General features: G+C 42.0%; 1 protein-coding gene across 3 annotated transcripts in view; it reads right to left on the reverse strand.

The window, feature by feature from the left end:
• Positions 1–20,694, reverse strand: part of RFWD3 (ring finger and WD repeat domain 3) — a 42,190-nt gene continuing 21,496 nt past the window's right edge. For 2 of the 3 annotated variants that reach the window (XM_060650137.2, XM_060650136.2), the window contains exons 7-13: positions 13,715–13,829; positions 12,991–13,219; positions 8,616–8,766; positions 7,325–7,501; positions 5,049–5,263; positions 4,197–4,408; positions 1–2,352 (exon numbers count right to left, since the gene is read on the reverse strand). In XM_060650137.2, the coding sequence (XP_060506120.2) occupies positions 2,209–2,352; positions 4,197–4,408; positions 5,049–5,263; positions 7,325–7,501; positions 8,616–8,766; positions 12,991–13,219; positions 13,715–13,829 (1,243 nt within the window). In that variant the 3' untranslated portion in view covers positions 1–2,208. The other variant, XM_078438983.1, reaches the window with a different exon arrangement.

Consider the following 20,694-nt stretch of genomic DNA (forward strand, 5'->3'; position numbering starts at 1 on the left):
TTGGTACACATAGCAAATGTTTTATTTTCATATTAACATTAAAACATAAAGCACGAACATTAAAACACAGAACATGAACAGAGATCCCACTGCCCTGTTTGTCACAGCAGGTACAAGGATATACGCCAATAAGATATTTGGAGTCTGCTTAACTCCAAACCCTCATATGGGAAACCTCCCTTAGAGACAGGGGGGAGGGAACATGTCGGGGCAGAGCCTGCTGCAGCACAGGAGACCAGAGCCTGGGACTACATGATCTCCTGCTGGATGAGGGATGCAAGGGTAGGATGGCTGGGGGCAAGGTCTTTTCTTTTAAAGAAATCAGTTGAAGTTACATAAGTTTCTCTCTAAAATGTCCAAATTTACTGGAGGAATGCAAGAATTGGCAAGACATGAGAGATTGACCCAACTTCCCTGGTAGTTAAATCCCTTGGTTCCTCTGCGTGGCGGAATCAATCAGCATCCGCCTTGGTCAAATCCTAACCCTACCGTGGGATTTGTCCCTGCCAAAGACAAAGGCAGCCAGGGCCAACTGCATCCTCTCTGATGACTTGCTGAAACCAGATGAGTCCTGCTTTTTAATCCAAATCCCTTTCTGCCACTGATGCTCTAGGTCTGGGCCGTCATTCTGAATCATCAACATATTGAAAGGAGTATCTCCTCTGAGAAAAGGGGGCTCTTTCCCAGGCTCTGGAAACTGGCTTTTTGAAAGATATCCTAAAACAGAAGGAGGCCACTCTTTAGAAGGCACAGCTAGAACTTGAAACTCTGGGGAAATCTGTGGCAATAACCCTCTGCTGGTGAGAAATGCTGGAAACCGCTCAGGAGTCGTCGGTCAGAACTATTTTAAAATAAAAATAATAACGCTTCTAGAGCAATTATTTTAAAAAGTCACACTGTTGGCCATCCTGCTTCCAAGAACGGGGCACTGACCGCCCACACCCTGAGGCGCGTTCTATTGTAGACTGCGGTTTAGCAGAGCAGCCGTGGGCGAGGCAAACAGATACAAACGGAAGCCTTTCTCCCTACTGGAGAAAAGTGAAGTTCGCAATGTTGGACAATCCACGGCTGGAACAAAAGCTGATGGGCTTCTCCCTGCAATCCGCACAGGTCTCCAACCACATTTATCTTCCTGAGAATATTTCACTGACAAGAGTCTTTAAAAAGGCTAGGAAGGGAGCCATATCAGAGGAAGCTGAAGTCACACGCCAGTTTCACATGCGGAAGGCTTTAGCTTCTGTTCCCAGCAGTGGTCTCGGCAGCTTCTCTTTTGCAAGCCTGTCTCGCTTAGCCCCTCTCCCTTGACCTCTTTTACTGGGAGAGAATCAAACAAGAGCTGTGACATGTTGCTCATGTTTTCCTAGTAAGAGGGAAAAGGAGGGGTCTTCAGAGCACTGGTTTATGTAAAATCAATCCGGAGGTCCTCAGACAGCAAGAAAAAAGGAGGCTTCCCCACTGCTCAAACAACCGGTCTCTTCTCTCGGCTCCCACGATGTGATGAACCTAATGTACTCAGCATTCCGAGAGGGTCCACAGCGCACCAGCTGCCTCCATCACCGGGCCTGCCAATATCCCAGCACCGCACACCTGGAATGTATCTGCTGCTGCCACAAAGTAGACCAGATGCGCTCGACCTCACACTTCTGCGGGGATGAGACCAAGTTGCTGAAAGGTTGCCAACACGCCAGGTCAGAAATGGATCCAATTCTTCACCAGGTCGTACAGTGCCCTCTTGTGTTCAACTGAAGACTCTTCTGCATCCACGCAACATGGAGATGGTCGGTCTCTTCTGGGACGTTAGCATCCGTTCCTGAGTTCGAGTGACAAGACCACTTAGGTGGGTGTCACACTCTCCAGAAAATGCTTGCTGCACACTCGTTCTAAATGACTGCTGGGAGGATACTCTCTGAGGTCCAGTAGAATGTCTGATCGGAAATACAGATTCTCAACAGATTCATGAAGGCTTTGAGCCCAAGACAATGATAATGCAGATGCAGTACCAATCACGTATTCTTTGGATGGACACCGCAAATACACAGTCTGTAGTGTTTCAGTGACCTGGCCTCTTAGAATCACATTAATCCAAAGGAACCATGATCCCAGAAGTTCTAGGCCACAGACAGTAAGCAGAGATCTTGCTCAGGGCTGTTAGATGCTGGCAAACATTTAACATTCACCAGCAGCATGCCTGACAAGTTCCAGACACAGTCACTCCCACCGATACATGTGGACCATCTTCTCTGTTAAGGTAGCCAAGTAGCTGTTGTGGTTCACCTCAAAAGGGCAGATGTCCAAGACGGGCTGATCGGCCTGCAGTTCCTGTAGCAACGAGCCACTGCCAGCATCCCACAGCTAAAGAAGACAAGCAGAGTTCAGGGTCAGGAGTCATTCAATTCAGCTGGGGGACTCGCTTGCCCTATCACTCTATTGCTCTACAATATAGCGGTTCCACAGTTCCGGACCACCCCCGTTGCTCACCACGAGTGCACTCCTTAATATCATCGGGCAACTTTGAAAGGGCTGCAGAGAGAGCGCTGCCAGGGGAGTACGACAGACTGTTCTCAACCTTCACAAAGCCAGGACACACAACATCAGGTGTGGGCTCTGCCACTGTGATCAGCAATGAGTCTACCTCTGAAAAGCAAGCCCAGCATTCAGCTCTTCCATCAAGGTGCCAGCAACTCTTCTAGGCCCAGAACACTCAGCAAGACAGAAAGTCCCTTTCTCGGCCCTCAGGAAATCTATCTAATGACTAGTGCTTTCTTTTCCTTTTCAAAAACTTTTTGGTATGAAAAAATTATTTTTTTTATAATTTTTTTTTTTTAACATTTATTTATTTTTGAGAGACAGAGCACAAGTTGGGGAGGGGCAGAGAGAGAACGAGACCCAGAATGCAAAGCAGGCTCCAGGCTCTGAGCTGTCAGCACAGAGCCCAATGCGGGGCTCGAACACACGAACTGTGAGTCGGATGCCCAACCGACTGAGACCCCCAGGCGCCCCTGTTATGAAAAAAAATTTTTAGGGGGCACCGGGGTGACTCAGTCGGTTAAGTGTTCGACTTCAGCCCAGGCCATGATCTCACAGCTCGTGAGTTCGCGCCCTGTGTCGGGCTCTATGCTGACACCTCAGAGCCTGGAGCTGGCTTTGGATTCTGTGTCTCCCTCTCTCTCTGCCTCTCCCCTCTCGTGCTGTCTCTCTCTCAGAAATAAATGTTAAAAAAATTAAAAAAAATTTTAATATAAAGTATAGTAGTACAACAAATTATTAAGCTTTCACCATATCTGCTTCACTGATTCTATTGTTTTCTTCACTGACTTCATATCATTTTACCCTTAATCTATAGTGTTATCCAGTATGGTGGCCACTAGCCACATAAAGCTATTTAAATTAAAAATGAAAAAAAAATTAAAAAAATTAAAGTCTTCATTCACACTAATCACATTTCAAGAGCTCATGTGGCTAGCACAACTGTATTGGTCAGCAATGCTCCAAAGCTGGATTACATTTAGGTTCAAGGGCATCTCATAAAAGGCGCTATGTACTTCGTATCTTCTTACATCAAGAGGCAAATTGGGGTGCCTGGGTGGCTGAGTTGGTTAAGCATCTGATTGTTGATTTTGGCTCAAGTCCTGATCTTGTAGTTTGTGAGTAACTTGAGCCCCACGTTAGGTTCCTTGCTGACAACATGGAGCCTGCGTTGGATTCTCTCTCTCTCCCCCTCCACTGCTCACACACGTGCGCTCTCTCAAAATAAGCTTTTTTAAGAGGCGAATTATTTTTTGTTAACCCACCTACAGTGATGTCGATCACTGTGTTCAGGTTATAAAAGACTGACCCATCCACTCTACAATCCCCCATCAATCATTCATCTTTTGGTGATGAAAACTGTTGCCTGAAACAACTGTTTTATAGGAGTTTCAGTAGTTCCTTAATTTTTGTTTTAAAGGTTCACAAGACGGCCCATGGGATACTACAGCTCATATAAAAAAGAATGAGGCGAATCTACAGATATTGAAATGGAAAGATATCCAAGCTAGGAAGCTAAATGGGAAAAGAGCAAATTACAGAGCGTGTCTCAAGCGTGCCTGGTGTAAAAACAAGCAATCGTACATATACACATACACAGATGTGTGCAATCAAGGAGAACGTCGGTTTTTCGCTTTACATACTTCTGTATAAAAAAATAACAGGCTCACCAGGGCAGAATTTGATGCTTCATCCCCAGTACACACCAGGATGCTGCCATCACTCTCCGGGTTTTGGAAAATGGCACTTTTGGTCAGTAGTTTGCAAGTGGGTCCCCCAAGGAATGTTTGCACAGGATGGCAGGAACAGACCAGCTCTCCAGCATCGTCCAGCGTGGAGGACATCTCCATCAGCACACTTCGTAAAGTGCTGTGATTTTTATCTACGGGACAGAGGAGTCAGTGTTGCTCCGTGGGGATGATCCCAAGAAATTAATGAAGATCCTGAACCTCACACGATTACAAACTACTGAGTGGAAGAGCCACAGTTTATTACATCATCAAGAGTAGCTACAAAGCAAACAAAGCAACAAGAACAAAATAATACAGCACAAATGAAATTCCGAACCGCAGGCTAGGATAAAGCAAGTTATCTACAATAGATTTTTGCCTATGAGGGAAACAATTCTCGGCATAAGCTATCCTTTTTAGTAAAATCACTGTATCCTGCCGCCCCCTGCCTCGGTTTTTATCTTCCTTCAGGGCAGGCGGATGACACGAAACTGCGCTGAGGGGGATGCCCTGGCCTCAGGGGCAGGACCCTTCATTCCATTACTAAGTCACAGGGGCTCCTAAAGGGGCTAACTCGCTCCAGGGAGTACCTGGCAGAATTTGCCCTGTCACATAAGCGAGGGGTAGAGGCGGCATCTATGGAGGAATGCGGAGCCACCAGCCTCAATATAGTAGCAAGAGCTGTTAGCCTGCGAGGGGCTCTCCGGTGCCACCTGAAGGGCAGGGCCAGCTCTCCCCTCCTCCCCTGAACCGACTTGCTCCCAAACAGAACAAGGACGTCCCAGCACTCACCAGGCCTGTAGGTCACAAGACAATGCCGGGTGCTGCTCTCCGTCTGAAAGTCTACGCAACCCCCTGGCTCTATGGGCAGCACATGAGGACAATGAGAAAAGCCCATCTTTAGCTCCCAGAAGGAAGCGTTCTCTAAGGTTCCAGCCAACACGCCACCATAAGGAAATGCAGCTGAGGCAGCTCTGGGTATGTATGACAGGGATACGAGTGGGCATCTGAAGGGAAAGAAAGGAAACGATGTGTCACGTTCCAATACTTGTACTACTCCAGACTCCACTAGCAGGAGCCCTCAAGCACACTTCCACCTCTACAGAAGAGGTTAAAGACCTTCTGGGGCACCTGGGTGGCTCGGTTGATTAAGCATTCGACTTCAGCTCAGGTCATGGTCTCACAGTTTGTGGGTTCGAGCCCCATATCTGGCTCTGTGCTGACAGCTCAGAGCCTGGAGCCTGCTTCGGATTCTGTGTCTCCCTCTCTGTCCCTCCCCGACTCGTGCTCTGTCTCGGTCTCTCAAAAATAACCGTTAAAAAAAAAAAAAAAAAAAAAAAAGGCCTTCTTTGGGTCACTATCCTTTGACATCTGGTAAAATCTACCAACCCATACTGCAGAAACTTTAAAAGAGTACACATATAATCTCTGGCATCTAATTTCAGAGGAGATGTCGCATATTCTAAAAATAGTTTTTAAAAATGACTAGGGGGGGCACCTGGGTGGCTCAGTCAGTTAAGTGTCTGACTTCGGCACAGGTCATCATCTTGTGGTTCATGAGATCGAGCCCTGCATTGGGCTCTGTGCTGACAAGCTCAGAGCCTGGAGCGGCCTTCAGAGTCTGTGTCTCCCTCTCTCTCTATTCCTCCCCCACTAGTGATTCCTCTCTCCCATCTCACTCTCTCTCAAAAAATAAACAAACATTAAAAAAATTTTTTTAATTAAAAAAAAAAAAAAGGACTAGGAAATTTAATACTACAAAGTCACAGTTACAAGAGAGCTTGACCAGTGTGAAGTTTTCTAGAAATGGGGTTAGATGTGTACACAAGGAAAGTCAGAAAGGAAATGCAGCTTATACATCTAATAAAGTCTCCAAGATGCAGTTGACAGAACCTTCAATTAAAATACAGCCTGAAGCAAAAACATTTTTTTTAGATTTGTGTAAGTAATCTCTACACCCAATGTGGAGCTTGAACTCATGCCCATGATATCAAGAGTCACATGCTCTTCTGACTGAGCCAGCCAGGCGCCCCTGAAAAAACTACATTTTAATTCAGAAACAGGATGGTTTTAGAAATGTTCTAAATCTCTTTCTGCAAGCACATGACCAGGAATGTGTGCCAAGAATTCTCTCAGAAGTGTCCGCCTGTAGACTATGTTCCTGTGAACTTTGTTTCTGCTGAAGTTGCCCAAGTGGTCGCTGTGCCTGCTTTCTTTCATTGCCCCGTCATGTCACGATGAAGCAAACTAAAACAGAAATGAACACTGCATACGACTATTCTTTCCTCGCCATTTGCTCTATTCGATTGCCTACTCTTGAGCAGATCTCTCTACATCAGTGGCAGTTACCATGCTTGCCTGCAGTTCACACTTCTAGAAGTTTACATCAAGTCATCTTCAGGCCTACAGACCACATAACTGAAGCATGATTCTACCCCACTCAAATGAAAAGACCTCAAAGTGTTGAGCCTAGCTTTTCGTAACCAGTTACTACTATGGTGATATCTTCTGAGGAGTCACAGTGGTGCTGGTGACCACCCATCCTCAGAATCCGGGCTGACTTTATAAACCTCCCAACTTCGTAAATGGTTATAAAGGATAAATCATGGTAATTGGTATCTTTAGACCAAGTTGGTTTAGCTGGAGATTAGGGAAGTTTTAAATCTTTTTTTTTATAGGCCTACCTTTTACTGATCTCTTCCTGCGTGTTAGACATGTGGCCATTAAAGCAAGTCTGTGTAACAGGCCAAGAATTGAGACCAAGGTCGCATAGCTCCTACGCAGCGGAGTTTGGTTTTGAACGCAGATCTGACTTCATTTTGCCACACTGGGGGAGGAGCGACTGTATGAACCTGGCTATACTTGGTACCAGGGCTTTCTACTGTGTAGAAATATCACGAACACACGCTCTAAGGATCTTAGTGATTGCCAAGTGACAACACCTCACTGGACTCAGGAGAACTGCCCTCTGAGGAATTCTGATCAACTGTGAAACACACTCAGAAGACAGGATTCATACAACGGTCCAAGAGAAAGCTGCTACAGGGGAAAAGTAAGTGGCTACCCACCTGGCTTTCTGGGGTACCAACTCCTGGATATGACAGCTCGTGTTTCGAAGGTCATACACCAGAATTGAACCATTGACCAGTCCAGCATAGATGTGATTACTTTCATCAAGACACCAGCAGCAGCTCCAGACAGGACGTCCAGCGTTGTAAGTCTGGACCACTGTATTTGTCTCCAGGCTGTGGAGATAGAAGACTTTTACAACCATGTGTTAAGGAAATCAATTATAAAACAAAGATGTAAAGATTATCACTGAAATGATAATCCCTTAAGAACACACCCCCACACCCAAACTATTTGGGATTTCCAATTTCCTCTAGGGACTGCCCAGATAATCCCTTTTAATTCCAAAATATTTATTTTGGGGGTTACAGGTTTTCTTCTTGAAATGTAAGGAGATCAAAGAGATATTTAAACAGTACATTCCCTACCCTACCCCTATTTTCTATAATTACTATTATGCAAGTAATCAATATTCAATGCTGAAAAAATTAGAATATACCTATGAGAAAAATAAAAACTAATAATCTAACCACCCAGAGATAGTCATTAATAACACTTTGGTATTTAACCTGCCCTTTGCATCTATTTTTTAACACGACTAGAGAAAAAAATCATAACCTATATATACATATAAAACATAATGCTACATGGAGTTTTGGGGCAAATTAAGCTGAAGCATTCTTGAAAAGTCAAGAGGCTTCTCAGGTCTGACAGTGCTATAATGATGTTCCTCAGATTTAACTGCAGAATAGGAAGCCAACTATCAGACATCTGATCAGAACTACTTTCTAAAAGATGAAGGCACATTCCATCTGGTTCACAGCAGTCACATGAAAGATGAAATACAGTGACCGAGGGTTACTGATGAGAGAAGTCATGGCACCCCAGGACAGTGAGTTCCTGGTGAGCATTTCTGTTAGGCAGAATGGTCCTCGTAACAGACCAGCAGCAAGCAGTTCCAAGCTGGTTTGGTAACTCCATGGTGCCAGGTACCAAGGCTCCTTCCACGCTGTCATTCGACCATCTCTAGCGTGTTACTCGCATCTGCGAGGCTTAAGATGCATTTTGTAACATAAATAATTTTAAAACAGACAGGACGTTGTACATACCATTTATGATGTCGCATCTACTTTGATGAGCAACACATTTTATATTCAACGAAACTGGATCTCAGAAGACAATGCCTTAGACCAAAAGATGCAATCTAAGGCCATCTTAATACAGATACTAATTTCTACACTGTTTAACACTAAACAGCCCAGGCCCCACCGTCCTCCCTAAAGCACTCACCTGGTCAGTTTAATAGTGCTGTCTAGGGAAGCAGAGAGCAGTAGGCCTTTGGGCTGATTGCTGAAAGCCAGTCCACGGATCTGTTTGCTATGCATGGGAATGTACTGACTGCTTTGCATGTTGGCAGTACTCAACATCTTAACACCAAAGCCTGCCAAAGACAAGAGAGTGTGAAATAGATCACCGAAAGTCAATTCAAGGCAAAGCAAACGACCTTTTCAAGTAGCTCCTTCGTTCACCTTTCCTGGCATATAAATCCCTGGAAAACAGCTGGTCAAACAAACAAAAAAAATTCCCCAGGGTTATAATTATTTTAAAAAGCATATTCTACTCCAAATGCCCAGCAACAGGTGAATGGATAAACCACTATGTGAACATGTACACAGAACAGAATGCTACCCAGTAATAAAAGGAAATGAAATATTGATATACATATTAATACGGACGAATCTCCAAAACTTTATGCTGGAAGAAGCCAGACAAAAAAGAACAATGCTGCATGATTATGTTTATGTTAAATTCTGGGAAATGCAAACTAATGTATAGTGACAGAGAGTAGATCAGTGGCCGCCTGGGGATGGGGAGAGGAGGGAGGGGCAGGTGGGAGATGGATTATAAAAGGGCATGAGAAAACTTTGGGGCAATAGATATGTTCATTATCTTGATTACGGATAGTTTCAAGGGTGTAGACATAATTCACCCAACTGTATACTTTCAATATGTGCAATTTATTGTATGTCAGTCATACTTCAATAAAGCTATTAGGACAGAGACTATTCTACTTGAACCACAGACACTGAAGATGTAGAAGAGAAGGAACAATAAAGAATGGAGACAGGTAATCTCTATGTCAGGTGGTTAAGATATGCTACATTTGTTTGAATGGAATAAAAACAGATGACACTTCAAGTATTCTAATCAATTTGTGTCATTCCAGAAAGGGAAAAAAATCCCCCCCAAACTTGTCCTTGACAGGTCCTTAAAAAGTCATGTTACTGTTCTCTTACTAGGCTATGTAAATACATTATATTTGTTTTTACTAAGTATCCATTATTATCCAAGTTATCCACAAACAGGATTTGTCAAATCCTAGATTCAGGACAGCCTCGAGTCCTACCTCAGCTTCTCCAGGGAACCAAGTGGGAAAAGTTTATTGTGTTCTCTGCTGAAACAGAATTACGACAGCCAGAGAGACAAACAGAGAAACCATAGGCTTTAAATCAACAAGGGAACATGACTACTGGCCTAGTTAATGATCAAGGGAAGCAAGGAGAAATTAGCACCAACAGGCTAGCAAGAAGAGCTAGCTGTACAGTGTGGAATGCATGCATTAGAAAAAAGGAACCGGGGCGCCTGGGTGGCTCAGCTGGTTGGGCGGCCGACTACAGCTCAGGTCATGATCTCATGGTCTGTGAGTTCGAGCCCCACGTCGGGCTCTATGCTGACAGCTTGGGGCCTGGAGCCTGCTTCAGATTTTTTGTATCCCTCGCTCTCTGCCCCTTCCCTGCTTGCTCTCTGTCTCTGTCTCTCTCTCAAAAATAATAAACATTAAAAAAAAAAAAATTAAAAAAAAAAAAAAAAAAAGGAACTGGGTGGCTGAGTCAGTTAGTGTCTAACTTGTGACTTTGGCTCAGGTCTCACGGTTCCCGAGATCATTTGTGAGATCAAGTCCCACATTAGGCTCTGCACTGCTCAGCATGCAGCCTGCTTAAGATTCTCTCTCACTCCCTGGACTCTCTGTCCCTCCCCTTAGATAAACTTTAAATAAAAAAAAACAAGAAAAAAGGACCGGGGGCTCCTGGAGGCCCAGCTTCACAAACCATGAGACCATGACCTGAACTGAAATCAAGAGTTGGACGCTTAACCAACTGAGCCACCGAGGCATCCCTGAGCTTCCGACTCTTGATTTTTGGCTCAGATCATGACCTAACGGTTGTCGGACTGAGCCCCACATTGAGCTCCGCGACGGCGTGGAGTCTGCTTCGGATTCTCTCTCTCTGCCCCTCTTCCTTGCTTGTGAGCTCTCTCTAAAATTTAAAAATAAATATTTTCCCAATTTGGTGAATCTTACTAAAAATGTGGATGGGATACAGAAACATTATAAACAGTCCTTTTATGTTCTCCTCAAAAGGAGTTTCTCTCAACTCACAGCTATAAGTGATTAGAAAAATACATAATAATCTAGGAATTCTACTCCAAATCCTGATTATACCTAAGTTTGGAGGGACAGAGTTTTGAAGCATTTGAACGGAATGTTTAAGTGAGTAAACAGGAAATCAGGCTAAAGCAAAAAGACCTGACAGCTGGAGGAAATCATATGCTGAAGATCATGGAAAGAAACATCTATAACCATCAGGAATAATTTAATTGAGTATGTGAGGAGATTTGTTTTTCAACCTCAAGACAATCTAAAATTTGGGGCACCTGGGTGGCTCAGTCGGTTGAGCCACCGACTTCGCCTCAGATCATGAGCTCATGGTTTGTGAGTTTGAGCCCCACATCGGGCTCTGTGCTGACAGCTCTGAGCCTGGAGCCTGCTTTGGATTCTGGGTCTCCCTCACTCCCTGCCCCTCCCCGGCTCATGCTGTCTCTCTCTGTCTCAGACGTGAACATTACATAAAATTAAAAAAAAAAAAAAAAAAAAAAAAAGACAATCTAAAATTAATCTTAAAAAAGCACAAAATTTGAGAAAATTTAATATTAATGTATTATTATCAATACTAATCTATGTATTTCCAAATTCTTTTATTTGGAATTTGTCAATTTAACACTACTGAACATAAGTATTAAATCTCGTTTCAACTTGAATTAGCCCTTGGGATATTATTTTAAAAAAGAATTTGAGGGGTGCCTGGGTGGCTCAGTTGGTTAAGCGTCCCACTCCTGATTCTGGCTCAGGGAATGATCTCATGGTTCATGAGATCGAGCCCTGTGTTGGGCTCTGCGATGACAGCGCAGAGCCTGCTTGGGATTGATTCTCTCTCTCTCTCTCTCTCTCTCTCTCTCCCTCTTTCCCTCCCTCCCTCTCTCTCTCTCTCCCCCCCCCCCCCACTCTCTCTCAAAATAAATAAATAAACATTTTAAAAAAATTATTAAAAAAATATTCCTAGTCCAGGGATGCCTGGCTGGCTCAGTTGGTAGAGTATGAGACTCTTGATCTCAACGTTCTAAGTCTGAGCCCCACGTTGGGTGTACAGATAACATTTTATTTTATTGATTTAAAGTTTATTTAGAGGGAGAGAGAGAGTGTGCGCACATGAGCAGGGGAGGCACAGAGAGAGACGGAGAGAGAGAATCCCAAGCAGGCCCTGCGCTGTCATCGCAGAGCCCAACACAGGGCTCGATCTCACGAATCATGAGATCATTACCTGAGCAAGAATCAGGAGTGGGACACTTAACTGAATGAGCTACTCAGGCACCCGCCCTCCTTTTTTTTATTTCAGAGAGAGAGAGAGAGAGAGAGCGAGAGAGAGCAAGAGCGCGCGAGCAGGTGTGTACATGAGCAGGGGACAGGGGCAGAGGGAAAGAGAGACTCTTAGGCAGGTCCCACACTGAGCATGGAACCCGACACGGGGATCATGACCTGAGCAAAAAATCAATCAAGACCAGAGCAAAAATCAAGAGTCGGACACTCAACCGACTGAGCCACCCAGGCACCCCAAGATAACTCAAAAAAACTAATTATCTTAAAAAAAAAATTTCACTGTAAAATGAATCTGTGACAAGGGCAACTGGGCGGCTCAGTCGACTGAGCATCCAACTTCAGCTCGGGTCATGATCTCACGGTTTCTGAGTTCGAGCCCCACATCGGGCTTGTTGCTGTCAGCCTGTCAGCGCAAAGTCCACTTTGGTCCTGTTTCACGCTCTCTGCCCCCCACCCCCAAACTTACGTTCTCTCTCTCTCTCTCAAAAAATTAAACATTAAAAAAAAAAAAATCTGTGACCTTATTTATTAAAAAAATTTTTTTGCCCCCAAGTAATATCTCTACACCCAACATGGGGCTCAAACGTAAGTCACATGCTCTACCAAGTGAGCCAGCGAGGTGCCTCCACGGGGCATACAGGGAGTGCTGTCCTTCTCCTTGGCCTACACTAGTAACCCATACTTCCAAGTGCCCCATCTTCCTCTTTATCACGGTTATTGGCATTTCTGAGCTCTTGGTGAACAAATCTACAGGATGAAGCCAACACTTTAGCCAGACGCTAAAGATACCTTTGCAGTACCTCAGAGGACCTGCATTAACAGACTAGGAAAGGTGATCTGGTGGGCCAGGGTCAGTGTTCACCCACTAGTGAGTCCTGGATTCTCCAAAAAGAGAGAGAAATAAATGAAGTCCAATAATGAACATGAATGCTGAGGTTCTGGATGGTTCACCTGGCAGGAAGGAGGACTGAGGAGAAGGCTGTGACACCACCAGGCAGCTCAGAGTGTCACAGTATGTCATGATTCGGCAGTTTCCTGTCTGAGACACCGTGAAGGTCTTCTGGAAACGGTACTTGTGCCGGCCCTGGCTGGAGGGCAGGCAGCTCAGGAAACGTGCCTGGGAGCCCCCGGGTTGCTGTGAAATCTGATCCCGATGCTGCACAAGAAGTTTTTGCAAATCCTAAAGTGAAAAAGATTTTGTAAATGTGCAGCCTTTTCATTTCATATTCCCCTCATGCACAATTCCTTGATTTAATATGGAATGTTTTCTCCATTATATGAAAACGCTGACATGAATCCTAGAGGACTGATGCGGTTTTCACAGTATTTCAACCAGCAACTGAACTAAGGAGAGCACAGATCATAAAATAGTAGCGTTCAAAGTCTTTAATGGTCATTTTGTCTAAACCCATCATTTTAGGGGTAGATTCAGGGAGGTAAAAATGACTTAGGGTTCAAATTATCAGCTAGCTGATTCATTTTTTAAAAGTTCAAATTGCAGAGTTCACCCTCAAGTGTGCACGCTGCCCTAATCAAGAATGAAACACTTGTTCTTGCTTATTTCCTGAAAAGCTTGATAGATCCTTCTTTGTATCGGAGAGGAACGGAAATCCAGTTTAGATTCCTCTTCCATTTTTATCCCGAAAGCTCTCTGGACGAGAAAGGGCAAACCTACCTGGACACGACTATGAAGCTTCGCGCACTCATCAGTGAGGACTTGAAGTTGGAGCCGGCACTGCGCCGATTCTAACTCGGCCTGCTTCCTTAGCATCTGCTCCTTTAGTAAGGAACTAGAAGGGGAAGCCAACGACAGGGGGAGATTAGGAAGGCGGCAAAAGACCTCCCATCAAGATGTCAGATCAAGTTCATGCTCTGATATACACACTTTGCTGTAAATACGTCGTGATGGTGAATATGAATGGAACAAAAGAGAAAGCTCTCACATCCAGCAACACTGCAGAAAAGTAGCATGCAGGGCTGAACTCTTGAATCACTGAGGTTCAGTGTTAAGGAAGGCAGTGAGGACCAGGAGTTCGGCTCTTACCGTGGAATGAGACTAAAAATGCCAAAATGCCAAAATGCCAAATGAGGGAACAGAGCCAAGCTTATCGCTTGAGTTAGGGCCAAAAGAGTAAAATGGCCTGTTAAAAGACCACAAAGTTATCTGCTGGATTAAAAGAACATAATAAGCTGCTAGCTGTTCCATCAGATACTGAAACTAAGTAATACTACAAAAATGAGGCTGAAGTTAAAAAGATAGAAAGTATATACCTGGAAAATACTAAGATCGCTTAGAATTCAACAGCATGAATAGGTATAAAGAGGAATTATACATAAGGAAAAAAATACATTCACCAAGAACAAAAATAAATTTGTATGTACCTAAAGACACTTTCAAAATATGAAATGCAAAAAAAAATATTTCCACTCCAACAAGATAGGATAGAAAAAAGATGAAAGCTGGAAAGGAAGGGATAAAGCTGCCCAACTTATCTTCACGGAAAATTCAAGAGAAGTCACAAATTATTAGAGCTCAGCAAGGCGCCGCAATTAAGATCAAGAAAATTAGATTGGGGCACCTGGCTGGCTCAGTAGGAGTAGCATGTGTCTCTTAATGTCGGGGTCGTGAGTTCGGGCCCCATGTTGGGTATAGAGATTACTAAAAAAATAGACTTAAGAAAAAAAAGAAATTTAGATCAAGTATTTCCCATATGCCAGGTAACTGATTAGTAAATGTAATACAAAAAAATTCATTCACAACAGCAAGTCTAACAATAACAACCTAGGAATACAGTGAAAGGGCATGCCAAGACCTTTATGAAGCAAAGTACACTAGTAGAAGGCACAAGAAAACAGCGAATAAGCGGAAGGATATTATAGAATGCTCATGGCTGGAAAGACTCAAAATCATGAAGATGGAACTTCTCAAAAATTTAATGCAATTTCAATCAAGATTTCAAAAGTTTCCTTTGAAATCTTGATTGAAATTACATTAAATGGAACTCAGCAAACTAATTTTAAAATTAATACGGAAGAACAAAGTGCCAAGAATAGCAAAGTCAATTTGAAGAACAAGGTGGGGGGACATATTTTAAAGCTACGACCTGGGAATACTGGGGTGAGAATTAACAAAGAGACCACAGAACCTAAGAGTAGTCCATTCATATACAGAAACTTAATCTAGCGTAGAGGTAGCAATGAAAACTTACACAGGAAGAACATATTACTTAATAATTACACTACAACAACTGGCTATCTGTAAAACGAGATTTAAGAAATATTCAAAACCTATGTAAAAAGCAAAAAATCTAAAGACCTTTAGATGATGTTACGTCTTTAAGACTTTGAAGTACTATGGACAAAAAAACCCACAAAACAAGTGATAAAGGACTGTGTTAAAATTAAAAACTCATGTTCAACCAAAGATACCATAAACAAGTTAAAGAGACAAGCCCAGACTGGAGGACTATATCTGCAATATACACAAGCAACAAAGCATCAGTACAGCTGACCCTGAACAACACGGGTTTGAGCCTCGCCAGTCCATTTACTGTGGATTTTTTTCAATAAATACATTGGAAAACTTTTTGGAAACTTGGAACAATTTGAAAAAACTCACAGATAAACTGCGTAGCCCAGAAATATGGAAAAAATTAAAAGTGAGATATTATTGTAAGGATATAGCGTAGAATACATATAACATATAAAATATATGTTAACCCACTGTTTATGTTACCAGGGAGGTTTCTAGTCAACAGTAGGCTATTAATAAGTAGTTCAGCTCTGGGGGAGTTGAAAGTTATATGTGGATTTTCCACTGTGGGATGGGCTGGCACCTCTAACTCCTGGGTCAACTGTATAAGGAAAACACAAAAAACTATACAGATCAATAAGAAAAAAGCAATGTATTTTTCTCAGTATCAATGAACAAATGATATAAGCAAAACTGACAGAAGAGTATGTCCAACTTCATTAATAACTTAGGAAATGCAGATTAAGTAAATACTATTTCACTTCATGAGACCATCAAAATTAAGTCTGATAATACAAAGCAGACGAAGTATGAAAAAATAAGAAATCTGGCTTCTGCTGACGGGAATATATATATTGGGAAGAGCTTCTTGGAGGAACAATTTGACAGTATCTAGTAAAAGCTGAAATTATATGTGACCTGTGATAAAGTAATTCCATTTCTAGACCTAAGGAGACTATTGCCCATCTCTCTGCACCGTGGCTTATGTTAACAAAAACTGGAAACCACCTTAACTGTCCACAACTACAAAATATGGATAGGAAAGTTCTAAATTAGAGAACTAGAAGACTATACAGAAGTTAAAATGAATAAGCTAGAGCGATACGAAGTTGGATATGTGCCCCAATCATAATACTAAACCAAAAAAACAAGTTACAGAGGAAAATCATAATCCAATAACATTTGTATAAACTGTAAAAACTTCCTAAATCATACTGTAATATGATTTATAACTCCTCTGAGGAAAGTGATGGAATTAAGGACATGTAGTTCACAAGGAAGCTTTTGCTCTATCTGTAATGATTTATTTATTTACTTAAGGCCTTAAACAAATATGGCAAGTTGTTAAGATCTGATAAGGTCAAGTACAAGGGTGCTCACTGAAGTCTCTATTTATTGGCATTTTCAAAATGTTCACATTTTCTAAAGAGGATAGGGGGAATACTGATTATGTGTAATCAGCAAGGTTTATTTTTCATTTTACTTCCAGTGTAGCTAATATACAGTGTTCTATTAATTTCAGGTGTGCAATATAGTGTTTCAACAATTCTATATATTACTCAGTGCTCCTCAAGGTAAGTGTACTCTTGGGGTGCTTGGGTGGCTCGGTAGGTTGAGTGTTCAACTCTTGATGTCGACTCAGGTCATGATCCAGGGTCGTTGGATCAAGTCCCGTGTCTGGTTCTGTGCTGAGCATGGAGCCTGCTTGGGATTTTCTCTCTCTCTTTGCCCCTCTTCCTAGATTGCGCACTCGCTCTCTTTCAAAAATAAATAAATAAATAATAACAACAACAGTAAGTGTACTCTTAATCTCCATCACCTATTTCACCCATCACCTGCCTCCCCCTCCGCCCCGCCCCCATCTCCCCTCTGGTAACCATGTGTTTGTTCTCTATAGTTAACAGTCTGTTTTTTGGTTTGTCTTCCCCCACCCCCCCCCCTTTGTCTAGTTGTTTCTCAAATTGCACATGAGTGAAATCATATGGTATTTGTCTTTCTCTGACTGGCTTACTTCACTTAGAATAATACTCTTTAGCTCCATCCATGTTGTTGTAAATGGCAAGATTTGGTATATATATACTACTTCTTTATCCGTTTATCTATTGATGGACACTTGGGCTGCTTCCACAGTTTGGCTATTGTACATAATGCTGCTCGAAACATAGGGGAGCATATATCACTATGAATTAGTGTTTTTGTAAACTATGGGTAAATACTCAGTAACGTGATGACTGGATTGTAGGATAGTTCTATTTTTAATTTTTTGAGGCAACTTCCATACTGTCTTCCACAGTGGCTGCACCAGTTTGCATTCCCATCAACAGTGCACAATGGTTCCCTTTTCTCCATATCCTCGCCAACACCTACTGTTTCTTGTGGTTTTGATTTTAGCCAACAGGTGTGAGAGGGTATCTCATTTCAGTTTTGATCTGCATTTCCCTGATGAGTGATGTCCACCATTTTTCATGTGTCGGTTGGTCATGTGTATGTCTTCTTTGGAGAAATGTCTGGTCATGTCTTCTGCCCATTTTTAAATTGGATTCTTTGGGGGGGGGGGTGTGTATTGATTTGTATAAATTCTTTATATATTTTGGATACTAACCCTTTATCGGATATGTGATTTGTGAATATCTTCTCCCATTCCATAGGTTGCCTTTTAGTTTTATTGATTGTTTCCTTTGCTATGTAGAAGCTTTTTATTTTGATGTGGTTCCAATAGCTTATTTTTGCTTTTGTTTACCTTGTCTCAGGAGACCTATCTAGAAAAATATTGCTACGGCTGATGGCAGAGTAATTAGTGCCTGTGTTCTCTTCTAGGATTTTTATGGTTTTAGCTCTCAAATTTAGGTCCTCCATCCATTTTGAGTTTATTCTTGTGTATGGTGTGAGAAAGTGGTACAGTTTCATTCTTCTGCATGTAGCTGCCCAGTTTTCCCAATACTATTTGTTGAAGAAACGGTCTTTTTCTCATTGCGTATTCTTTCCTGCTTTCTCAAAGATTAATGGCCATATAATTGTGGGTTGATTTCTGGGCTTTCCAGTGTTCCATTGATCCACGTGTCTATTTTTGTGCCAGTACCATACAGTTTTGACTACTACATCTTCATAATATAACTTGAAGTCTGAACTGTGATGCTTTCAGGTTTATTTTTCTTTTCCCAAATTGCTTTGGCTATTCGGGGTCTTTTATCATTCCATACAAATTTTAGGACTGCTGGTTCTAGTTCTGTGAAAAATGCTGTTGGTATTTTGACAGGGATCACATTAAATGAGTACACTGCTTTGGGCAATATACACATTTTAACAATATCTGTTCTTCCAGTCCACGAGCATGGAATGTCTTCCATTTCTTTGTGTCATCTTGAATTTCTTGCATCAATGTTTTATAGTTTTCAGAGTACAGGTCTTTCACCTCTTATATTTATTCCTAGGTTTTGGGGTTTTTTGGTGCAATTGTAAGTGGGACTGTTAATTTCTCCTTCTGCTGCTTCATCATTAGTATACAGAAATGCAACAGATTTCTGTACACTGATTTTTCATCCTGCCAATTGACTGAATTCATTTATCAGTTCTAGTAGTTTTTGGTGGCCTTTGGGTTCTCTACATATAGCATCATGTCATCAGCAAACAGTGAAAGTTTTACTTCTTCCTTACCAATTTCGATGCCTTTTATTTTTATATTTTATTTCTCTTGTCTGATTGCTGTGGTGAGAGTGGACATCCCGGTCTTGGTCCTGCCCTCAGGGAAAAAACTCTCAGTTTTTAAGGATGATGGGTTTTCCATATGTCGCCTTTATTGTGTTGAGGTAGGTTCCCTCTAAATCTACTTTGTTGAGGGTTTTTTATCATGAATGGATGTTGTACTTTGTCAAATGCTTTTTCTGCATCTATTGAAATGACTATGCTTTTTGTCCTTTCTCTGAGAAAATATATCACACTGGTTAATTTGTAAATAACAGATCACCCTTGTATCTCAGGAATAAATCCCACTTGATCATGGTTAAATTATTTTTAAATGTATTATTGGATTTCGGTTGCTAATACTCTGTTGAGGATTTCTGTATCTATGTTCATCAGAGATATTAGTCTATAGTTCTCTCTCTCTCTCTCTCTCTCTTTTTTAGTTCTCTTTTTTTGTGTGGTGTCTTTATCTGGTTTTGGTATTAGGGAGGCACTTGCCTCATAGAATGAATTTGGAAGTTTTCCTTCCTCTTCTATTTTTTGGAAAAGTTAGAAGAATAGTTATTAACTTTTCTTTAAACTTTGGTAGACTTCACCTGTAAAGCCAACTGGTCCTGGACGCTGGTTTGTTGGGAGTTTTCTGAGTAATCAGCAAAGTTTTTTTTTTTAAATGTTTTTGGTTTTTTTTTTTTTTAATTTATTTTTGAGACAGAGAGAGACAGAGCATGAGCAGGGGAGGGGCAGAGACAGAGGGAGACACAGAATCTGAAGCAGGCTCCAGGCTCTGAGCTGTCAGCACAGATCCTATGCGGGGCTCAAACTCACAGACCGTGAGATCATGACCTGAGCTGAAGTCGGACGCTCAACCGACTGAGCCACCCAGGTGCCCCGCAAAGTTTTAAATACAATCATATTAACTGCGACACCTACAAACTAAGCTTTTTAAACAAAATTGGCCTCTCCACACAGCTACCATGTAAAAATGCTAAGTATTTGTTGGACCAAATACGAAAAAATAAGGAAGAAAATGAAAATCACCTGTAATTCCACTACTCAGTGACTACCCGTAGTATTTTTCACTTTGCAAAAATATAATCACCATAATGTACTTTCACATGACAAAATATTATGTGCACTTTAACATCAGTTTAAATAAATGTGTAGAATTCTATCACATGAATATGCCAGAGTTTACTCAATCAGTTAATTCTCTCAGTTTGGATTATTAACAATGCTTACATTTTTTTTTTTTTTAAGTTTCTTTTTGAGGGGGAAAGAGAGAGAGACAGAGCACATGAGTGGGGGAGGGGCAGAGAGAGCGACACACAGAATTTGAAGCAGGCTCCAGGCCCTGAGCTGTCAGCACAGAGCCCAAAATGGGGCTCGAATCCAGGGATAAGATCATGACCTGAGCCGAAGTCAGATGCTTAACAAACCAAGCCACCCAGGCCCCCTGGATTATTAACAATGTTTAAATGAAAAGTCTCATTAAATAAATCTTTGCACGCATTTCTTCACAAATTGTGTCTTTAGAATAAATGCCTGCAGATTTACTTTTGAAGGCTTTTAAAGCATAGTGCCAAAGGCCTCTAAAGAGTTGTGTTGGTGTACATTCTTACCAGCAGTGTCGTGAGAAAACCCAAGTCTCTACACTCTTTCAGTGGGGGGATATATTTTTTTTTAATGTTCTTAAAGTTTATTTTAAGTAGTGTTATTACCAA

The sequence above is a fragment of the Panthera onca genome, chromosome E2, assembly GCF_046562875.1.
Source record: "Panthera onca isolate mPanOnc1 chromosome E2, mPanOnc1 haplotype 2, whole genome shotgun sequence".
NCBI classification, from domain to species: domain Eukaryota; kingdom Metazoa; phylum Chordata; class Mammalia; order Carnivora; family Felidae; genus Panthera; species Panthera onca.